This window comes from Genypterus blacodes, unplaced genomic scaffold (assembly GCF_046128005.1).
Source record: "Genypterus blacodes isolate CSIRO-AG114 ecotype Tasmania unplaced genomic scaffold, CSIRO-AGI_Gbla_v1 ptg000366l_1, whole genome shotgun sequence".
In the NCBI taxonomy this organism is placed as follows: Eukaryota; Metazoa; Chordata; class Actinopteri; order Ophidiiformes; family Ophidiidae; genus Genypterus; species Genypterus blacodes.
Genome location: NW_027467149.1, coordinates 5,001 through 22,500, shown reverse-complemented (window position 1 = coordinate 22,500; position 17,500 = coordinate 5,001). Strand labels below are relative to the sequence as shown.

Sequence of the window (17,500 nt, the reverse complement as noted above, 5' to 3'; positions counted from 1 at the left end):
ACGTGAGACAAGAGAGCCCAGAGGGACGGAGCAGTCCCGTGATGCAGAGGTCAAAAGGTCAGATACAGAGAGGATCCTATCTCACCTGACGCTGCTGGGCAGGTCGTCCCCTCGCACCTCACCTTCCTCACCGTCCACAGAAGACACGATGGCTCCACCCAGAGGGGCGTCCACCCACACACAGGCGCTCACCTCGGCAGGTGAAGGTCTCAGAGTGGCCTGCAGGGCGGAGACAAAACCCTGAACTCTGACTGCTGCTGCCTGTGACATCACTGAGGTCATCTGAGGTCACGCCTGTAAATGAGCCAATCAGGAGCTGACTGACCTGAAGCTGCAGGTGTGTGAGCGGGGAGAGCACCAACACATAGGAGACTACATGATGCCTGAGAGGAGGACCTGAGGACAGGAAGGGAGGATAGACCGACTGGCACAGAGGGGGGACAGACACACACACACAGATTGATGCTTTGACTCAAGCCAATCACATGTTCCCTGTCTGTCTGCGTGTCTCACCTCCCACAGTCCCAGTATCGTTGGAGAGACGTCCTCTGATGCCAGGACTACGCCCGTTTCCTCTCGCAACTCCCTGAGGCCTGCATCCAGGAGCTACACACACACACACACACACACACACACACACAGACACAGACACAGTGTGTATGGGGTTGGATTGGATGGAGACAGATCTGTGGTTGGTTACCGTCTCGTCCGGCTCCATGTGACCTCCTGCAGACACAAAGCAGGAAACTGATTTTAGTCAAAGTAAACACATGAAAGCTGAAACATGAAGGCTCCTCCTCCTGTCGTCTGGGCCTGAAGCTTCAGAGGGAGAAGAAGAAGAAGAAGAAGCCCTCATGTTTCAACATCTGCTCCAACATCTGCTCCTCTCAGCAGCCTCACTGCAGCTCAGAGCCATGAAGGTCTGAAGCTCCGTGGATCTAAAGCTCTCTGAACAAACCCGGAGGAACCCAGATGTTGGGGAACACACGGAGGTTCAGGGATCGCCGTGTCAACAACACTCTCTGATCAGCTGACTGCAGGAGGACGGCCACGCCCACATCCACGCCACGCTGCTGGATATCCAATGGGATCGCCGCTGCTTCACTGACTGACAGGTGCTTGATGGGGCAGAAGGCCGGCCTCTAGCAGACAGAGGGGGGACAGAGGGGTAACATTAGAGACAGAGGGGTGACAGAGGGGTAATGTTAGAGACAGAGGGGTACTCTCTGGTCTGGCTGACCTTCAGGAGGACACTTCCTGTCTTCTGTCCCTTGGACAGGACAAACTGGTTGGTCTCCAGGCTCCAGTTGACCTTGGCCTCGTCGGCTCCATCACTGAACTGACCTGTTACGCTCTGAGGCAAAACAAATGTGGCACTGTTCCTTTAAATACATTTCACACATTATGACAACAGGAACAGACACGTTTGACCTCTGACCTGGAGGAAGTGCGCTCTGTTTGGTGCTGCTCTGTCCTTACAAACATGGACCAGGATCCTCCGAACTGTTTCCATGGTGACAGGAAGTGAACCTGCGTCTGCAAACTGACACAACTACAAAACTACATAACACAATCTTAATATAAACACACGTACAAACTTTTAAGATCTTCATCATCTTCATCTCCATCACGGCTGAACTGTATGTGTCTATGTGTGTGTGTTTTAGTGTGTCTGTTAGTTGTGTAAATGTTTGTGTGTCTCTTTAATTGTCGTAAACACCATCTGGTTAGCACACACAAGCTAACGACAGCTAACCGGTGTTATTCCTAGAATGAGCTACACGCTGCGACAGTTAACCGCTCCAACATTTGTCTCTTTAAAGTCGTCTGTCCGGACTCTACTGCGCAAATGTGACAGAAACAAAGTAGACACAGTAGAAAAAGTAGAAATATGCAGTTAAAGACAAAGCGCTCACTTCCTTCTGCAGTCAAGTTTGCCGGAAAACGCCGAGTTCCGGCCGTAAACTGCACAATAAAAGTTTGTAATCGACCAGAACGTTGAGGCGGAATGAAACATAAACGTTTACGGTCTTTGTATTCATCTGTACATTCAGAATGACGACGTTGATTTGTTTTACATTTTTCTAAATCCTAAGACATTCTTTATTTCCAGTTTGACATGAAAATGTTCGGCAACATGTAGGGAGGCAGTAGCTCAGTGGGTAGAGCTTCCGCTTGGGAACCGGAGGGTCGCCTGTTCGAGTCCCTGCCTAGGTGCCCCTGAGCAAGGCACCTTACCCACAATTGCTCCCCACTCTGTGAAGGGTGGTAATGTAATGTAAGTCGCTTTGGATAAAAGCGTCTGCCAATGTAATGTAAGGTATGTAGATGATCTACATGTATGTAATTCATCTACATGTGTAGTTCATCTACAGATATGTGCATGTTTCTCATTACATGCACAGCCGGCCGCACATGAAAGCTGCTGTCCACTTCCTGTTTCTTTCCTTCCTCCAAAAAAAAAAGCAATTTTTTTTTACAGAAATGTTCCCAATCAGAACCCACAACATGTTCCAACTGTAACAGATGACATTTATTGATTGTTTATATGTAAAGAGCAGATATAATAAAGGAAGTCATCAAAGTGCCAAAGCGTCACAAAATCACACGTTTAGTTAAATCAGTACAAAGTTGCATTTCTGTCAAACAGCGTCAGACTTTTTTCTTTCAGCTTGTTTTTTGTTTGTTTGTTGTCCTAATTTCCGTTTTTCTACTAATCTGTTGTTTTTGCTCATATAATGCAAACGATTTTGTATAATTCTGCATATTTGCTGTCAGATGACACTGCGCAGGTTGATGACATCATTACAGCAGCAGGTTGATGACATCATCACAGCAGCAGGTTGAAGCTGAAGGAGGGAGATGCCACGATGTCGTCCGGCCTCAGGGAGAAGATGGAGGCGACTCGGCGGCCGGGTCGTCGTCCACGCTGTCTAGCAGCGCAACATCACTGCAGGAAGCTGACAGGGGGCTGACATCACCCCCTGACACCTGGAGGTCAAAGGTAAAAGCAAGGCAAGTTTATTTCTATAGCTTTACAAAGAAACCGATTGAAAATCAAAAAGGACAGACAAAGTGAACTTAAGGATGTTAACATGATGACATCATTTCCCTGAGCAGCGTCTCACCGTGATGGAGGCGTGACGACCTCGGACTTTCACCGAGAGAACGCAGGTGGCAAAGGAAACACAAAGCTGCAGGAAAACCAGAAGCAGCAGGAAACCACGAAGTCCATCCAGAACCAGCTGAAACGCAACAGCCAAGGGTTAAGAGAGTGTGTGTGTGTGTGTGTGTGTGTGTGTGTGTGGACGCAGTGTTTAGTGTTCAGATGCAGAGATGGGAGGAGTCTGGCTCTGATTCGGACCAATCAGCCGACAGATTCTTTGTCACAGTCTCACGTCTCACAGGAAGTGTGAAGGTCAAACTTACGTTCAGGGACCAAACCATCTGGACGCAGTTCCTGCCTACTTCTGATGCATTTCTGTATTGATCAAAATCTCTGATGCCGCAAAAGATCTGGGAGGCGGGGCGATAAGCCAGCAGCCAGCACAGATAGGCCACGCCCATCAGACTCAGCAGGACGCTGAGCACGCTGGACGCCAGTGTCACAGAAACCTGATCCAGAACAAACACACAAGCTGTGACACCGACATGATCAGAACCTGATCAAGGATCAGACAATCAATAAGACTCAAACTCACCAGAGGGACTGAAGAGCGTCTGCTCAACGCCACAGACAGAGAGCCAGACAGGACAAACTGAGGGACAGACAGGGAGACAGGGAGGCAGACAGACAGGCAGAGGGACAGACAGGGAGGCAGAGGGACAGACAGGGAGACAGGGAGGCAGACAGACAGGCAGAGGGACAGACAGGGAGACAGGGAGGCAGACAGACAGGCAGAGGGACAGACAGGGAGACAGTTTTAGTGCTCACATCTCATTTGGGTGTTCTGGCCCTTTAAGAGGACCACACACTGTTACAATCACATTATTGATAATCAATCCTTGTACGTACGGCAACGCCGGCACAGAGCGGAGCGTGGACGATGAGGAACGAGGAGCCGATGGAGGTCAGGCTGAACACAACACACAGGAGGCCCACAGCCACCTGCACAATCTGGAAACACACACACACACACACACACACACACACACACACACAGCCTGATTGGTTGACGTATCTCAGAGTGGGTGGAGCATGAACACAGACTTTAACCCATCTCACCCCGAGGCCCTGTAGCTCCGCCCTCTTGGAAGACGTCGTGTGCGACAGCTTGGACGGGGAGGCGGGGCCAGGTGGGGGCGGGGCCAGGGCGGCGGACGGGGGCGACGGCTTGCCTACGCTCTGGAGCGCCACGGAGGTTTGATCCTGCGGGAGGACGTGAGTGACAATCACAACTCCGCCCACTGTGGTGATGGAGGTGGACGCCATGACAGAGGTCAGAGGTCACAGAAGCTCAGAGGAACTATGGAGGAAAATAGAAACAAGAACAACTTTAAACAAGGATTCTGTCAAATAATACAAAAGATGAGAACAATGAAACTGTCTGTCTGTCTGTCTGTCTGTCTGACAGGCAGGCAGACAGGCAGGCAGACAGACAGACAGACAGACAGACAGGCAGACAGACAGACAGACAGGCAGGCAGGCAGGCAGGCAGACAGACAGGCAGGCAGGCAGACAGACAGACTTTGCTTCATGTTTCTGAAGCTTTGTGCAGTCTGAATCTGCTCCGTTCAGTTTTCAGACTCACAGCTTCTGTTGATGAAACTTTCTACTTCCGTTACATTTACGTTACATTCACATTCTATGTTAAGCCAACGAGCCGCACAGCTGATGAAGCGTATGGACGAGCGTTTGTCAGAATGTGAGCTCGGATCGACTCACCTGCGCTTCAGAAGCTGAAGCTGAGGATCAGGAGCGAATGCGGAAACTGACATGGAGGCTTCAGGGACTCGTATAAGAGCCGTTCATTACGGAAGGAAAGACAGAGAGACATAGAGACAGAGAGACAGAGAGACAGAGAGGCAGACTGGAAGGCAGACAGACAGGCAGGACGAAGAGCTGGCACTTCGACTTCTTCCTGTGATTTACATTAGAATAAATAAATTAAACCGCGTTAGAACTTAAATCAAAACTTCTACATAAATCTGACTGCCCCTGAACGCAGCACGAGATCAGCATCATTTCCAGGATTCTACTTCCTGATGATGACGTCGCTTTGTTTACTCCAGAGCTCGATGAACATTGAACCAGATGTCTGATTCTGACCGTTAGTGACTGAACACTTTTGTTCTTTTTTCTTTCAACATAACGATCATGACGTCACACTGACATGTTTGGCCCACGTGGTGGCGCTGAAATCATTACATTACATTACAGTTGGAACATGTAGTGGGTTCTGATTGGGAACAACGTAAATTGTTATTGTTATTGTAAAATGTAATTTTCTTTTGCTCTTTTACTTTGGAGGAAGGAAAGAAACAGGAAGTGGACAGCAGCTTTCATGTGCGGCCTCCTGTGCATGTAATGAAAACATGCACATATCTGTAGATAAACTACACATGTAGATGAATTACATACATGTAGATCATCTTACATTACATTGGCAGACGCTTTTATCCAAAGCGACTTACATTACATTACCACCCTTCACAGAGTGGGGAGCGATTGTGGGTTTGGTGCCTTGCTCAGGGGAACCGCGGCAGGGACTCGAACCAGCAACCCTCCGGTTCCCAAGCGGAAGCTCTACCCACTGAGCTACTGCCTCCCTACATGTTGATCATCTATATTGATCACACATCTGATTGGATTTATACTCAAGCGGAGGATCGATATTTGTATCCATATTCATAATGTCAAAGGGTTTACTGACAACAGCACGCGGTGGAGGGCGGAGCCTCAACATCAACTTTGTGATTGGCCAAGCAGAGGCACATGACTCATGAATATTAATGAGTCCCGGTGCTGAAGACTAGCTGTGATTGGCTGAATGAAGGCTCAGCTTGTTGTTCGTTTGGCTGAAACTCTTTTGAATTCTTTGTTACGGTGAAACTTGGTGTGTATTTGAGTGACAGGCTGAGTGTTTAAGGTTCAACACAACAAAACAAACAATCAAACTGTTTTATTCAAGATTGAATCCCTCAATAACCAATCAATAATCCTAAATCAATACATTTTCAGACCAAAAAGGAAAGTCACATTGTTTACATTCAGAAAACCAAAACACGACATCATGAGAAACAAATCACACACAATCCAAACCCAAATCACAGCTGTTTGTTTCTTACTTTAGATTTGATTGATTACTGGAAAAGTAACACCTCACAGGATGAAGATCAGGATCAGGATCAGGATCTGATCAGGATCAGGATCAGGATCAGGATCAGATTCCCTGTGTTAGAAAGACAAAATGAAAGCGTTTGTGTGATCTGGACTTCAGCTGGTTGGATCTGGAGCTCCTGGGCTGAGAGCGGGAATGCTCTCCAGAGATCCCTGCGTCTTCCCGCTGCCGTCCTCCCAGCAGAACAGAGGCCTCGTGTTGAGACTGATCTTCCTCTGGCGCCACATGAGGAAGCTGCCGAGCACCAGGGCGCAAACACAGACCACCAGCAGGAGGGAGACCGCCACCAGCTCGCTGTGGTAGCTCTTCTCCTCTGGTTGAGCTTCATCCAGTCGCTCCCTCCTGGCTTCAACCTCCTCTCTGGGGGTCGCAGTGACCTCTGAAGGTCCTGACACTTGGATCGGAGGCGTGGTTCTGAGCCCCGGCTCTTTGATGCCATGAGGGATGGATTCAGTGAGGACGGTCTCAGCTCCAGGGACCCTGCTGGACTCATCTGCTGTGGGTTCTGGGGGTTCTCTTGTTGGTTCTTCACTCTCAATGATCTCCTCTACATGACTACTTCCAATGATGCGTGTTGCGAGCTCTGGAGAGGGAACCAAGGAGCGAGGAGACAAGGCCACCTGCTGGACGGTGAAGCTGGCAACCACCTCCTTATAGCCGCCCTCCTCTGCCTCGCAGTGATACGTGCCGAAGGTGGAGGCGGTTGTGAGGAAGGCCAGGCTGCCGTCTGCTGATTGGATGAAGAGATTCTTCGGCAAAGTGTTGAATCCGGAGAAGGTCCAGCGCAGCGTCGACAGACTGGACGGCTTTGAACACGGAAGTCTCACAGCCTGGTTCAGTGGAGAGTAAAGGACGGCTGCAGAGCGGAAACAAGCAGAGAGAGAGAGAGAGAGAGAGAGAGAGAGAGAGAGAGAGAGAGAGAGAGAGAGATACAGAGAGAGAGAGATACACAGAGAGAGAGAGAGAGAGAGAGAGAGGGACATACAGAGAGAGAGAGATACACAGAGAGAGAGAGAGAGAGAGAGAGAGAGAGAGAGAGGGACATACAAAGAGAGAGATACACAGAGAGAGAGAGAGAGAGAGAGAGAGAGAGAGAGAGAGAGAGAGAGAGAGAGATACACAGAGAGAGAGAGAGGGACATACAGAGAGAGAGAGATACACAGAGAGAGAGAGAGAGAGAGAGAGAGAGAGAGGGACATACAGAGAGAGAGAGATACACAGAGAGAGAGAGAGAGAGAGAGACACAGAGAGAGAGAGAGAGAGAGAGAGAGAGAGACACAGAGAGAGAGAGAGAGAGAGAGACACAGAGAGAGAGAGATACAGAGAGAGAGAGAGAGAGAGAGAGAGAGAGATACACAGAGAGAGAGAGAGAGAGAGAGAGAGAGAGAGAGATACACAGAGAGAGAGAGAGAGAGAGAGAGAGAGAGACACAGAGAGAGAGAGAGAGAGAGAGACACAGAGAGAGAGAGATACAGAGAGAGAGAGAGAGAGAGAGAGAGAGAGATACACAGAGAGAGAGAGAGAGAGAGAGAGAGAGAGAGAGATACACAGAGAGAGAGAGAGAGAGAGAGAGAGAGAGACACAGAGAGAGAGAGAGAGAGAGAGACACAGAGAGAGAGAGAGAGAGAGAGAGAGATACACAGAGAGAGAGACACAGAGAGAGAGAGAGAGGGGCAGAGAGAGAGAGAGAGAGAGAGAGAGAGAGAGAGGGGCAGAGAGAGAGAGAGAGAGAGAGAGAGAGGCAGAGAGAGAGAAGACAGACGTCCACAGAGAGGTGTCAGAGCCTGACCAAAGGGGCTAAAGGTGAAAAGGTCACAATATACTGCATGACACAAGGTCAAAGGTCGAGTTCAGACGTCAATGTGCAAATCACAAGCAAGTCTAAAGTCTCAAGTCTTCAGGTCTCAAGTCAGGTCAGTCCATCATGTCCCAGGTCTGTCATACGTCATGCTTCCTGTTCTGCCTCTGTCTCAGCAGGAAGTCCTGACCTGGACGTGGAGCCGCTCCGGTTTGTCCCTGACATTCACGTCCAACGTTGCCGCTCTCGACATCCTGACTCCTGTAGAGCAGACAGAGACAGACAGAGACAGACAGAGACAGACAGAGACAAACAGAAACAGACAAAGACAGATAGAGACAGACAGAGACAGACAGAGACAGACAGAGACAGACAGAGACAAACAGAAACAGACAAAGACAGACAGAGACAGACAGAGACAGACAGAGACAGACAGATACAGACAGAGACAGACAGAGACAGACAGAGACAAACAGATACAGACAGAGACAGACAGAGACAGACAGAGACAGACAGGACCAGACAGAGACAAACAGAGACAGACAGAGACAGACAGAGACAGACAGAGACAGACAGAGACAGAGACAAACAGAGACAGACAGAGACAGACAGAGACAGACAGAGGCTTCATCAGACCTGCAGGTGAAGACACACACACACACTCACACATTCCCTCACACACTGAGAGTTGGACTCTTGTCTCTTACATGTTGCTGGTGCCGCTGGACGGTCTGCTGCAGATCTTCTTGGTTCTGGACCAACCACAGAGCGGGTCTCTGGCCAGAACACACTGGCTGCAGGTTCTGTAGGAGGCACAGTGGGCCACAGGCACGGCAGTCACGCCGCTACACGTCCCTACGTAAAGAACGCCCTACAGGACGGGACAGACGTGTTAGAGTTCATCAGGTCCCATCCTGCTATGAGCTGAGCCTGATTCCAGTGATACTCAGCCTGATACGGGAGCTCAGCTGAGCATGGAGGGAGGTTCACCTTGGAGGAGGACAGGACGATGCTTTTCACCTGCTGGACTTGAGCGAAGACCTGAATCTCCTCAATGAGCCGCGGACCCCGATCCGACAAAACCACTTTGTGGAGGAAGCCGGACTCTGGAGTCCACAGAGAGAAAGAAGGAACACTTTGTGACTTCACTACCCTGTTACCATGGTAACAGAACAGAGCAAGCTGACCTCACCTGTGAGGAGGAAGAGGACGGTGTACTGTTTTCCGCTTACGGCCTGCGTCGTCATGGCAGCCACACGGCTGTAGCTTTGACCCATAGAAACCAGAACTGGAACATTCCCCACAGGCTGCACGGCGCTGCTGGTCAGGAAACTCTTCTTCACCTGCGCCAAATCAGGATCTGCAAACTCCTCCAGGCCACACTGAGGCACAACAACCAGGCCAAGGAGAGTGAGAGCCTTCATCCAATCACAGCTCAGAGATATCAAACTATCAACCGTCAGTGTGCTTGGCCTCAGGGCACTCAGGCCTCACCTGGCCCAGGTAAGTGTGTTTCCCCTGCAGTGGACTCCAGCTGTGCGTCTGGGAGTCAAAGCTCCTGTAGCCTCCAGAGAAAACCGACCTGACGTCCTGCAGCCTAAAGACGCAAACAGCCGAGTCTGAACCCGACGACCTGAAACACAGAACACAGACCTGATCACATCATGTCCCTGATCATATTGATCATGTTCCTGATCACATTGATCATGTTCCTGATCACATTGATCATGTTCCTGATCATATTGATCATGTTCCTGATCACATTGATCATGTTCCTGATCATATTGATCATGTTCCTGATCACATTGATCATGTTCCTGATCACATTGATCATGTTGCTGATCATATTGATCATGTTGCTGATCATATTGATCATGTTCCTGATCATATTGATCATGTTCCTGATCACATTGATCATGTTCCTGATCACATTGATCATGTTGCTGATCATATTGATCATGTTGCTGATCATATTGATCATGTTCCTGATCATATTGATCATGTTCCTGATCACTGCCTCCCTGCAGCTCTATTTGCTGTTTGATACTTGATTGATTATTACATTTCTGTCCATCAGAATCGATTCATGAATGAACTTTCAGCACTGAAACTGTGTAGTTTCTTCAGAACGTGAGAGTCTCTTACCACTGAGAGCTGAAGATCCCATAGAACAGAGTGTCGCTGGCAGTGCTGCCCTCTGGTGGCGGGAGGGTGAACACGTCTTGGAGGACGGAGTACGGCAGCTGTCTGGGGGGCTGACAGAGCAGAGACGCTTTGGCGAAGGACGTCCATTTCTTCTGCAGGGTTCGCAGTCCGCCGACATCATCCTGAGAACCAGCAGATGGAAGTGTGAAGGTTCATCAGTGTCATTTGGAGCAAAAGCTCCGCCCACCCAATACAAATATTTCTTATTTTATTCATCTCCAATAACATTTGAGGAACAGGAAGAACCCTTTCAGATCTCTCTGACGGGTTTGGACGTCCTCTTCTTTTTCACCTTGCAGACTTGTGCCACTCGGGCGACTCGCAGCTCGTTGGTGTAGCTGAACTCTTTCCCAACTTCACTGAAGAAGAAGTAAAGTTTCCTCTCTGACGAATCCAACGCCGAGCCGACAAACACGGGCTCTGCAACACAGGAAGTGACTAGGCTGAGGACGGGGCTTCCGTTTGGTCTGCATGTAGTGGAGGTGGACCGCACAGCATTTTCCCAAGGGATGATTGATAAGTTGTGAGCCTGCACTACTGAACTGAGGAGGTTTCATGAAGTAATGGAATTTCTGGAGTGTTTGTCATCAAAAACTTTGACCTCTTCTGAAACATGAAAAAATCTTTAGATGACGATGTCATATCAGCTGTGAATGACCTTATGGATCAAATCCCTCCAGCGCCTATGAGCGTTCTGTGACAGGCTCACTACTTATCAATCATCCGTTGTCTTTGCTGCATGGCACTGTAGCACCGATCATGCATGTTAAGCTTCAGTACACTGAACCACATCCTCTCCAGACGGGGATCTGAAACAGGGAACCGTGGTTAGCTCAGACTGAGTGCTGCTCATCTGCACAGGGAATGGAACCTTCACACGTCCAAGTGTTCCCTTCAGGTCTCACCTCCATCAAGCGCTCCCAGAGGATCTTTTCAACCCCTATTACTGACTGATTAGCTTTCTGTTTGATTGACAGATTGAATATTATTGTATTATATATACAGTATAAGCCCCGCCCTGCCGTCACTCACCCTCCAATAAACTGACAGAGGAGTCCTGGCTGACGTCCGGGCGGCCATCTTTGCTGAAGTGGCGAGAGATGGTGGGTCTGACTCCTCTGAAGTCCGACATGGTGGCCGTGAAGAGCTCGCCGCCTGAACGCAGAGACACAACGCAGCCTTTAGGTGCCAACAAAGAGCCGGGTTAGCCACCGCTCATGCAGATGTGATTGAATGAGTAAGGACACTGACTGATGCTGAGGGCCGTGTTCCTCTGGAAGGGGTTGAATGGACAGCGAACTTTGACCCCAGATCTCTGTTTGACCAGAGATAGGCCGTCAACTTCCTGTGAGAGGACAAACACAGAAGAACTAAAGTGTAAACCTGTGACAGAGTCTGACTGAGTCTGACTGCATGTGACTGAGTCTGGACTCACTATGTAGGCGTCCTGGGGGCTGTAGGCGTGGCTGCCACAGGCGTACAGGTGGGTGGAGTTTAGAGGCTGCAGAACTCGGACAAAGTTTGGACAGTCAACCTGCAGGCAGAGAGACAGACAGGTGAGCCTGGTGGCCCGGTTTACCTGCAGACAGGATGGAGGTGTGTTTAAGTACCGTGGGGTCTTTTCCTTTATTCTCACAGTCATTGATTTCCCTGGGTGATGGACTCCACTCCACCTGCAGAGGACAGAGGACAGAGGACAGAGACAGACTGAAGACCAGCACACTGGAGCAGATCTGTAATATTCACACAATAACACAGTGAAAGAACTAATGTGACTGAGCCCACCTTGTTCTTCAGGCTGATGATGTCATGCTGACTGACATTCAGCGACAGAATGGCGTTCTTCGCCCCGACGTACAGCGTGGAGGCGTCGGTGCTCAGCAGCAGGGTGGTGGTGTTGTAGATGCCAGGGGCGGTGAAGTGGACCAGAGGTCGGTCTGCAGAGTCTGGATGGAAGAGCAAGGAGTCAATGTAGACGAAAGGGTTCCTCCCCTGGAGAGGAAGAACAGGCTGGAACATGAAGGCATCAGAGCTGAACCTTAGTTTGGATCACAACCCAGGATCAACCACATGAGTCATCACAGCACAACATCTGGAAACATGGAGTGAACACAGTGAACACACAGTTCACTGTGTGTGTGTGTGTGTGTGTGTGTGTGTGTGTGTGTGTGTGTGTGTGTGTGTGTGTGTGTGTGTGTGTGGTCACTTAGAGTGCTGCTGCTTGATAAAGGTTGTGGCTTACGAGATGAGTGTGTGTGAGTGAGAGTGAGAGTGAGAGTGAGAGTGAGTGAGAGTGAGTGTGTGTGTCAGTGAGTTGAAAGAGCTTCAGCTCTGTGTTAGTGTGTGTTCCTCTGTCAGTGTGTAGATTCCTCTAATGGACCCTTATGGATCCATGAACACGTGTTAGAGCCTCTACAGGGCGTCGTGAGGACAAACAGTAGAAGAAGAACAGAGATGTGAGGAGGAGTTAACCTCCTTACATCATCACTCAGCTCAGTGAGTGAATCCAGGAGATACGCTGAGCTTTTATTGTGGAAGGCAGAACTTCTATCTTTGTGCTGTAGAAGAAGAAACAACCAGAGTGACCCGAGTGTCAGTCACTCTGTGGAGCAAACTCATGATGCCTGAATGTGATGCGGTGTCTGTGGTGTCTATGGAGACTAAAGGGGGCTCAGGTTCAGGTCTAAATGTGACTCCACCATTTCCTGTTTCTGCTGCAGAAGGATGTGGTTCAGTCATCAAACGGGGCCTAACACACTTCAAGTCTCTTTCTTACAACGGCTCAAATCCTTCACAGCTGCTAAGACATCATCATCATCATCATCATCAGAGAACAGAACCCAAGAGGTGAAAGTGAAATCAGGTCAAACTGCTTCAGAGCCAGCAGGTCCATCATCACTGCACGTTGTCCTCCTGTCTCCATCTTGTCCTCCTGTCCTCAGCTCAGGAATGAAAGGACTTCACTAAATCATGACACAGCTGAGGCTCAGGGTCATTACTTATCAATCAAGCCTTTGTAATTCCTTTTTACTCTTATCTGCTGGTCTCTCAGCTGATCAGCAGGAAACAGATTGATCATTTAAACATTTGAAATCTTCCTGTTACTCATAAATCTATGTGACATAAATCAAGGTGAGCGACTCACTGAGGAGGAAGGAGACCCGAGGAGGAGGAGGAGGAGGAGCAGAGCCTGAGGAGCTCAGCAGGAGGAAGAGGAGGAACACTCCTGAAGCCATGACTGAAGAATGATGAAGACTCTCAGCCTTAAGTGATTCACCACGACTGACACAAGAAACAGGAAGACTGGCAACTTCCTCTGAGGGGGGGGGGGGGGGGGGGGAGAGAGAGGGAGAGAGAGAGAGAGAGAGAGAGACTCATCTCTAAAGCCACAACCTTTATCAAGCAGCAGCACTCTAAGTGACCACACACACACAGACACACACACACACACAGACACACACACACACACAGACACACATACTCACACAGACACACACACTCACACACAGACACACAGCCACAGACACATACGCACACACACACAGACACACACACTCACACAAAGCCACACACAGACACATACGCACACACAGACACACACACTCACACACAGACACACAGCCACACACAGACACATACGCACACACAGACGCACAAACGCACACACACACACAGCCACACACTCACAGACACATACGCACACACAGCCACACACACACACTTACACAGACACATACGCACACACACACAGACACATATGCACACACACACACACACACACTCCCTCACACACAGACACACACACTCCTTCATGTTGTAAGGGTGTATAGGGGTTAAACACACAGGAAGTTAGCTCTGCTGAAACAGGAAGTGCTGTGCTCAGTAGAACAATAAATATACAGACGAGTGAAATTCATAACTTTGTTTGTTCCCAAGTTTCTGATGTCAGATTCCTTCACAGTAAAAGTCTCCAACGAAGAAGATTACCGATGACTTTTATTGTGGAGCAGTTAGCGTAGATTAGCTTAGCATAGCGCTCATATGCCTGTTAGCTTCTCGTGTGCAGCAGGAAGTGAAAGACAGATAAATAAGAAAGTTTAGTTTTATTGAACACAATTAGATCATCAATCACTCAATCAGCCTGACAGTTGGGCGTGTCCTCTCGCTCACATCAGATCAATCAATCATTGGGCCAGAAAAGTGAGAACCTGAGCCAGACCCCCCCAGCAGGTTCAGGTCTGAAGTCACAGGAAGGACTGGAGTTCACCAGGCAGAGGTCAGAGGTCGCAGTCGATCCCAACTGTCCCGCCTCCAGGCTCACACGGGTCACGTGATGACCAAACACGGCCCACGTGACTATGACATCATCACCCTGAACATGTATGAAGTGAGGAGCCAAGATGAGGCTTCAGTCACCGGGAACAAACCAGAACCAGAACCAACGGTGGAGTTTGGGTCAAGCTTAGCTTCACCAGCGCCCACAGAGCGGCGACAGAGCCGCCCCGTCAGAGCCGCCCCGACAGAGCCGCCCCGACAGAGCCGCCCTCATTAAATTCTACCTAAGGTTCATTGAGCTAAATAACAACGATCAGACTCCGGTCCCTCCTGACTCCTCTTCCTCAGTTTGAGGTTCCTTCACCGTCCCAGAGATCCTTGAGCAAGGCACTGAACTTCCTGTTCAAGCAGAGGCGCTGAGCAGGAACTGAGTTCAGTTAGACCTGAAGACCACATGATGAAGTCATCATCTTCATCATCAGACCCGCTCCTTGGCTCGGGCCAAACGCAGTCCATGTCCACAGAACTCTGTGCAGCGTTACAGTGGGGGGGAGGAGTCAAGTCTGTGGGACGTCGTGGGTCGCACAGGAGGAAGAGGAGGCCGTCTGAAAGAAACAACAAGGTGTGTTTACTGCTTCTGTTTCCATGGTGAGCCTGTGTGTCTGTGAGGGGGCGGGGCCAGAGTGAGGGGGCGGGGCCAGTGTGACGTGGCAGTGTGCCTGTGAGGGGGCGGGGCCAGTGTGAGGGGGCGGGGCCAGAGTGACCTACCTGTTGGGTGCAGCTGTGTGTTGGTCTGGTTTGGTGTTGCTGCTGTAGGTGGGGGGTTGCAGGTGGGGGGGGAGGTCCAGTGGGCGGGGCTTTCTGGGAACCACGGGCTTGGGAGGAAGAAGAACCTGCAGAGAGGATCATGGGAAAAATGAGGTCCAAACCCATAGATTTGTCACTGCATCACGTAAAGACATTTATGGATTATTGATCAGTCCAGATTGATTCAATACAAGGAAAGAATGAAACATGTGTGACCCATCTGAGACAAACAGAGCCTCCATCAATGCTTCCATCAATACTACAACATATGGATTACACATCAGTGATCAAACATGCCAGCCAATCAGCTTTAGACATGCTAGCTACATGCTAAATCCATGCTAACACATGCAGGTGCAGCACGGTACCTGTACAGGTGTGATGGGGTCAGGGGGGAGGGGCTTAGTGGGCGGAGCTGGTCGACACACCGGCTGGAATGTTAGCGAGGAAGAGGAGAAGAGAGAAGAGCAAAAGAAGCTTCAACAGCAGCAGGATTAGCACCGATCACATCAGTGAGCAAGGAAGAGGAAGAGGAAGAGCCAGAGTGAGGAAGAGTCAGAGTGAGGAAGAGCCAGAGTGAGGAAGAGTCAGAGTGAGGAAGAGCCAGAGTGAGGAAGCGTGTGAACATGTCAGGGGGAGGAGCTTAGGCTGTAAACGCCACCTTGATCCAAACATGTTCAGTGATGTCACTGACTGAAGGAGCATGAAGGGTTAAAGATGAGGAGGTGAGGTTACCTGCTGCTGCAGGGGGTTTATGGTAGGGTCAGGGGGGAGTGGCTTAGTGGGAGGAGCAGGTCTGTCATCAACCTGAGAACAAAACAGGGAGCAAAGGCAGATGATAGGGACACATGCACAGGAGGGGTCAAAGGTCAAACAAGCAGCTGTGTTAATGTGAGCCACAGAAAAGAAACAGCCCCAAGTCCACAAGTCCACAAGTCCACAAGGTCACAAGTCCACAGGGCCACAGGGCCACAGGGCCACAAGGTCACAAGTCCACAAGTCCACAGGGCCACAAGGTCACAAGTCCACAACTCCACAAGTCCACAGGGCCACAAGGTCACAAGTCCACAGGGCCACAAGGTCACAAGTCCACAGGGCCACAAGGTCACAAGGCCACAACTCCACAGGGCCACAAGTCCACAGGGCCACAAGTCCACAAGGCCACAACTCCACAGGGCCACAAGGTCACAAGTCCACAAGTCCACAAGGCCACAACTCCACAGGGCCACAAGGTCACAAGTCCACAAGTCCACAAGTCCACAAGGTCACAAGTCCACAAGGCCACAACTCCACAGGGCCACAAGGTCACAAGTCCACAACTCCACAGGGCCACAAGGTCACAAGTCCACAAGTCCACAAGGCCACAACTCCACAGGGCCACAAGGTCACAAGTCCACAAGTCCACAAGTCCACAAGGTCACAAGTCCACAAGGCCACAACTCCACAGGGCCACAAGGTCACAAGTCCACAACTCCACAGGGCCACAAGGTCACAAGTCCACAAGGCCACAACTCCACAAGTCCACAGGGCCACAAGTCCACAAGGTCACAAGTCCACAAGGCCACAACTCCACAAGTCCACAGGGCCACAAGGTCACAAGTCCACAAGTCCACATGTCCACAAGTCCACAGGGCCACAAGTCCACAACTCCACAGGGCCACAAGTCCACAGGGCCACAAGGTCACAAGTCCACAAGTCCACATGTCCACAAGTCCACAGGGCCACAAGTCCACAAGTCCACAGGGCCACAAGTCCACAAGTCCACAGGGCCACAAGGCCACAAGGTCACAAGTCCACAACTCCACAAGTCCACAGGGCCACAAGGTCACAAGTCCACAAGTCCACAAGTCCACAAGTCCACAAGGTCACAAGTCCACATGGTCATGGTTACCTGTTTGTTGGGGGTCAGTGGGATGTCGTTGGTCCGGTTCAGGTGGTACCTCAGCGGCTGGACCTGCTCTGTATTCCTGCAGTCCTCTCGCTCCACGGCCGGGGTTCTGATGGAGACGGACAAGACACAAACTTAACCAACAACTCTCAGGGGTCAGAGGTCAGCGACGATATCACACAATAT

General features: G+C 50.1%; 4 protein-coding genes across 12 annotated transcripts in view; all 4 read right to left on the bottom strand.

Moving 5' to 3' along the window:
* The window catches only part of nudt17 (nudix (nucleoside diphosphate linked moiety X)-type motif 17), a 2,658-nt gene extending 706 nt beyond the window's left edge, over window positions 1-1,952 (bottom strand). The window contains exons 1-8 of one of the 4 annotated variants that reach the window (XM_076138400.1): window positions 1,917-1,952; window positions 1,439-1,543; window positions 1,241-1,354; window positions 959-1,142; window positions 701-726; window positions 514-606; window positions 326-424; window positions 86-219 (exon numbers count right to left, since the gene is read on the bottom strand). In XM_076138400.1, coding sequence (XP_075994515.1) covers window positions 86-219; window positions 326-424; window positions 514-606; window positions 701-726; window positions 959-1,142; window positions 1,241-1,354; window positions 1,439-1,513 — 725 coding nt within the window. In that variant the 5' untranslated portion in view covers window positions 1,514-1,543; window positions 1,917-1,952. Of the gene's footprint in view, window positions 1-85; window positions 220-325; window positions 425-513; window positions 727-958; window positions 1,143-1,240; window positions 1,355-1,438; window positions 1,553-1,909 lie in introns of all 4 variants that reach the window. The other 3 variants (XM_076138396.1, XM_076138397.1, XM_076138399.1) reach the window with 3 other exon arrangements.
* Window positions 1,953-2,511: 559 nt separating this feature from the next.
* Window positions 2,512-5,149, bottom strand: LOC142989039 (uncharacterized). 2 transcript variants are annotated; one of them, XM_076138401.1, is made up of 7 exons: window positions 4,886-5,149; window positions 4,226-4,466; window positions 4,016-4,117; window positions 3,702-3,758; window positions 3,430-3,615; window positions 3,129-3,245; window positions 2,512-2,991 (listed from the first exon to the last, which is right to left on the bottom strand). In XM_076138401.1, exons 2-7 carry the CDS (start codon window positions 4,430-4,432, stop codon window positions 2,884-2,886), a joined length of 777 nt encoding a protein of 258 aa, XP_075994516.1. In that variant the 5' UTR covers window positions 4,433-4,466; window positions 4,886-5,149; the 3' UTR covers window positions 2,512-2,883. The 2 variants fall into 2 exon arrangements, with proteins under 2 accessions (XP_075994516.1, XP_075994517.1); XM_076138402.1 differs by lacking the exon at window positions 4,886-5,149 and adding an exon at window positions 4,752-4,878.
* A 958-nt stretch (window positions 5,150-6,107) lies between these two features.
* On the bottom strand, window positions 6,108-13,669 carry LOC142989042 (semaphorin-4B-like). Of its 2 annotated transcripts, none has more exons than XM_076138405.1 (14): window positions 13,490-13,669; window positions 12,130-12,290; window positions 11,955-12,017; window positions 11,780-11,878; window positions 11,596-11,689; window positions 11,377-11,499; window positions 10,637-10,764; window positions 10,285-10,466; window positions 9,634-9,772; window positions 9,332-9,521; window positions 9,130-9,245; window positions 8,847-9,010; window positions 8,330-8,400; window positions 6,108-7,197 (listed from the first exon to the last, which is right to left on the bottom strand). In XM_076138405.1, exons 1-14 carry the CDS (start codon window positions 13,578-13,580, stop codon window positions 6,437-6,439), a joined length of 2,382 nt encoding a protein of 793 aa, XP_075994520.1. In that variant the 5' UTR covers window positions 13,581-13,669; the 3' UTR covers window positions 6,108-6,436. The 2 variants fall into 2 exon arrangements, with proteins under 2 accessions (XP_075994520.1, XP_075994521.1); XM_076138406.1 differs by having other exon boundaries at window positions 7,029-7,197; window positions 8,286-8,400.
* Window positions 13,670-14,428: 759 nt separating this feature from the next.
* The window catches only part of LOC142989044 (disintegrin and metalloproteinase domain-containing protein 12-like), an 8,009-nt gene continuing 4,937 nt past the window's right edge, over window positions 14,429-17,500 (bottom strand). Inside the window, exons 10-14 of one of the 4 annotated variants that reach the window (XM_076138407.1) lie at window positions 17,318-17,423; window positions 16,162-16,233; window positions 15,795-15,857; window positions 15,388-15,512; window positions 14,429-15,224 (exon numbers count right to left, since the gene is read on the bottom strand). In XM_076138407.1, coding sequence (XP_075994522.1) covers window positions 15,158-15,224; window positions 15,388-15,512; window positions 15,795-15,857; window positions 16,162-16,233; window positions 17,318-17,423 — 433 coding nt within the window. In that variant the 3' untranslated portion in view covers window positions 14,429-15,157. Of the gene's footprint in view, window positions 15,225-15,387; window positions 15,513-15,794; window positions 15,904-16,161; window positions 16,234-17,317; window positions 17,424-17,500 lie in introns of those variants that run through there. The other 3 variants (XM_076138408.1, XM_076138410.1, XM_076138409.1) reach the window with 3 other exon arrangements.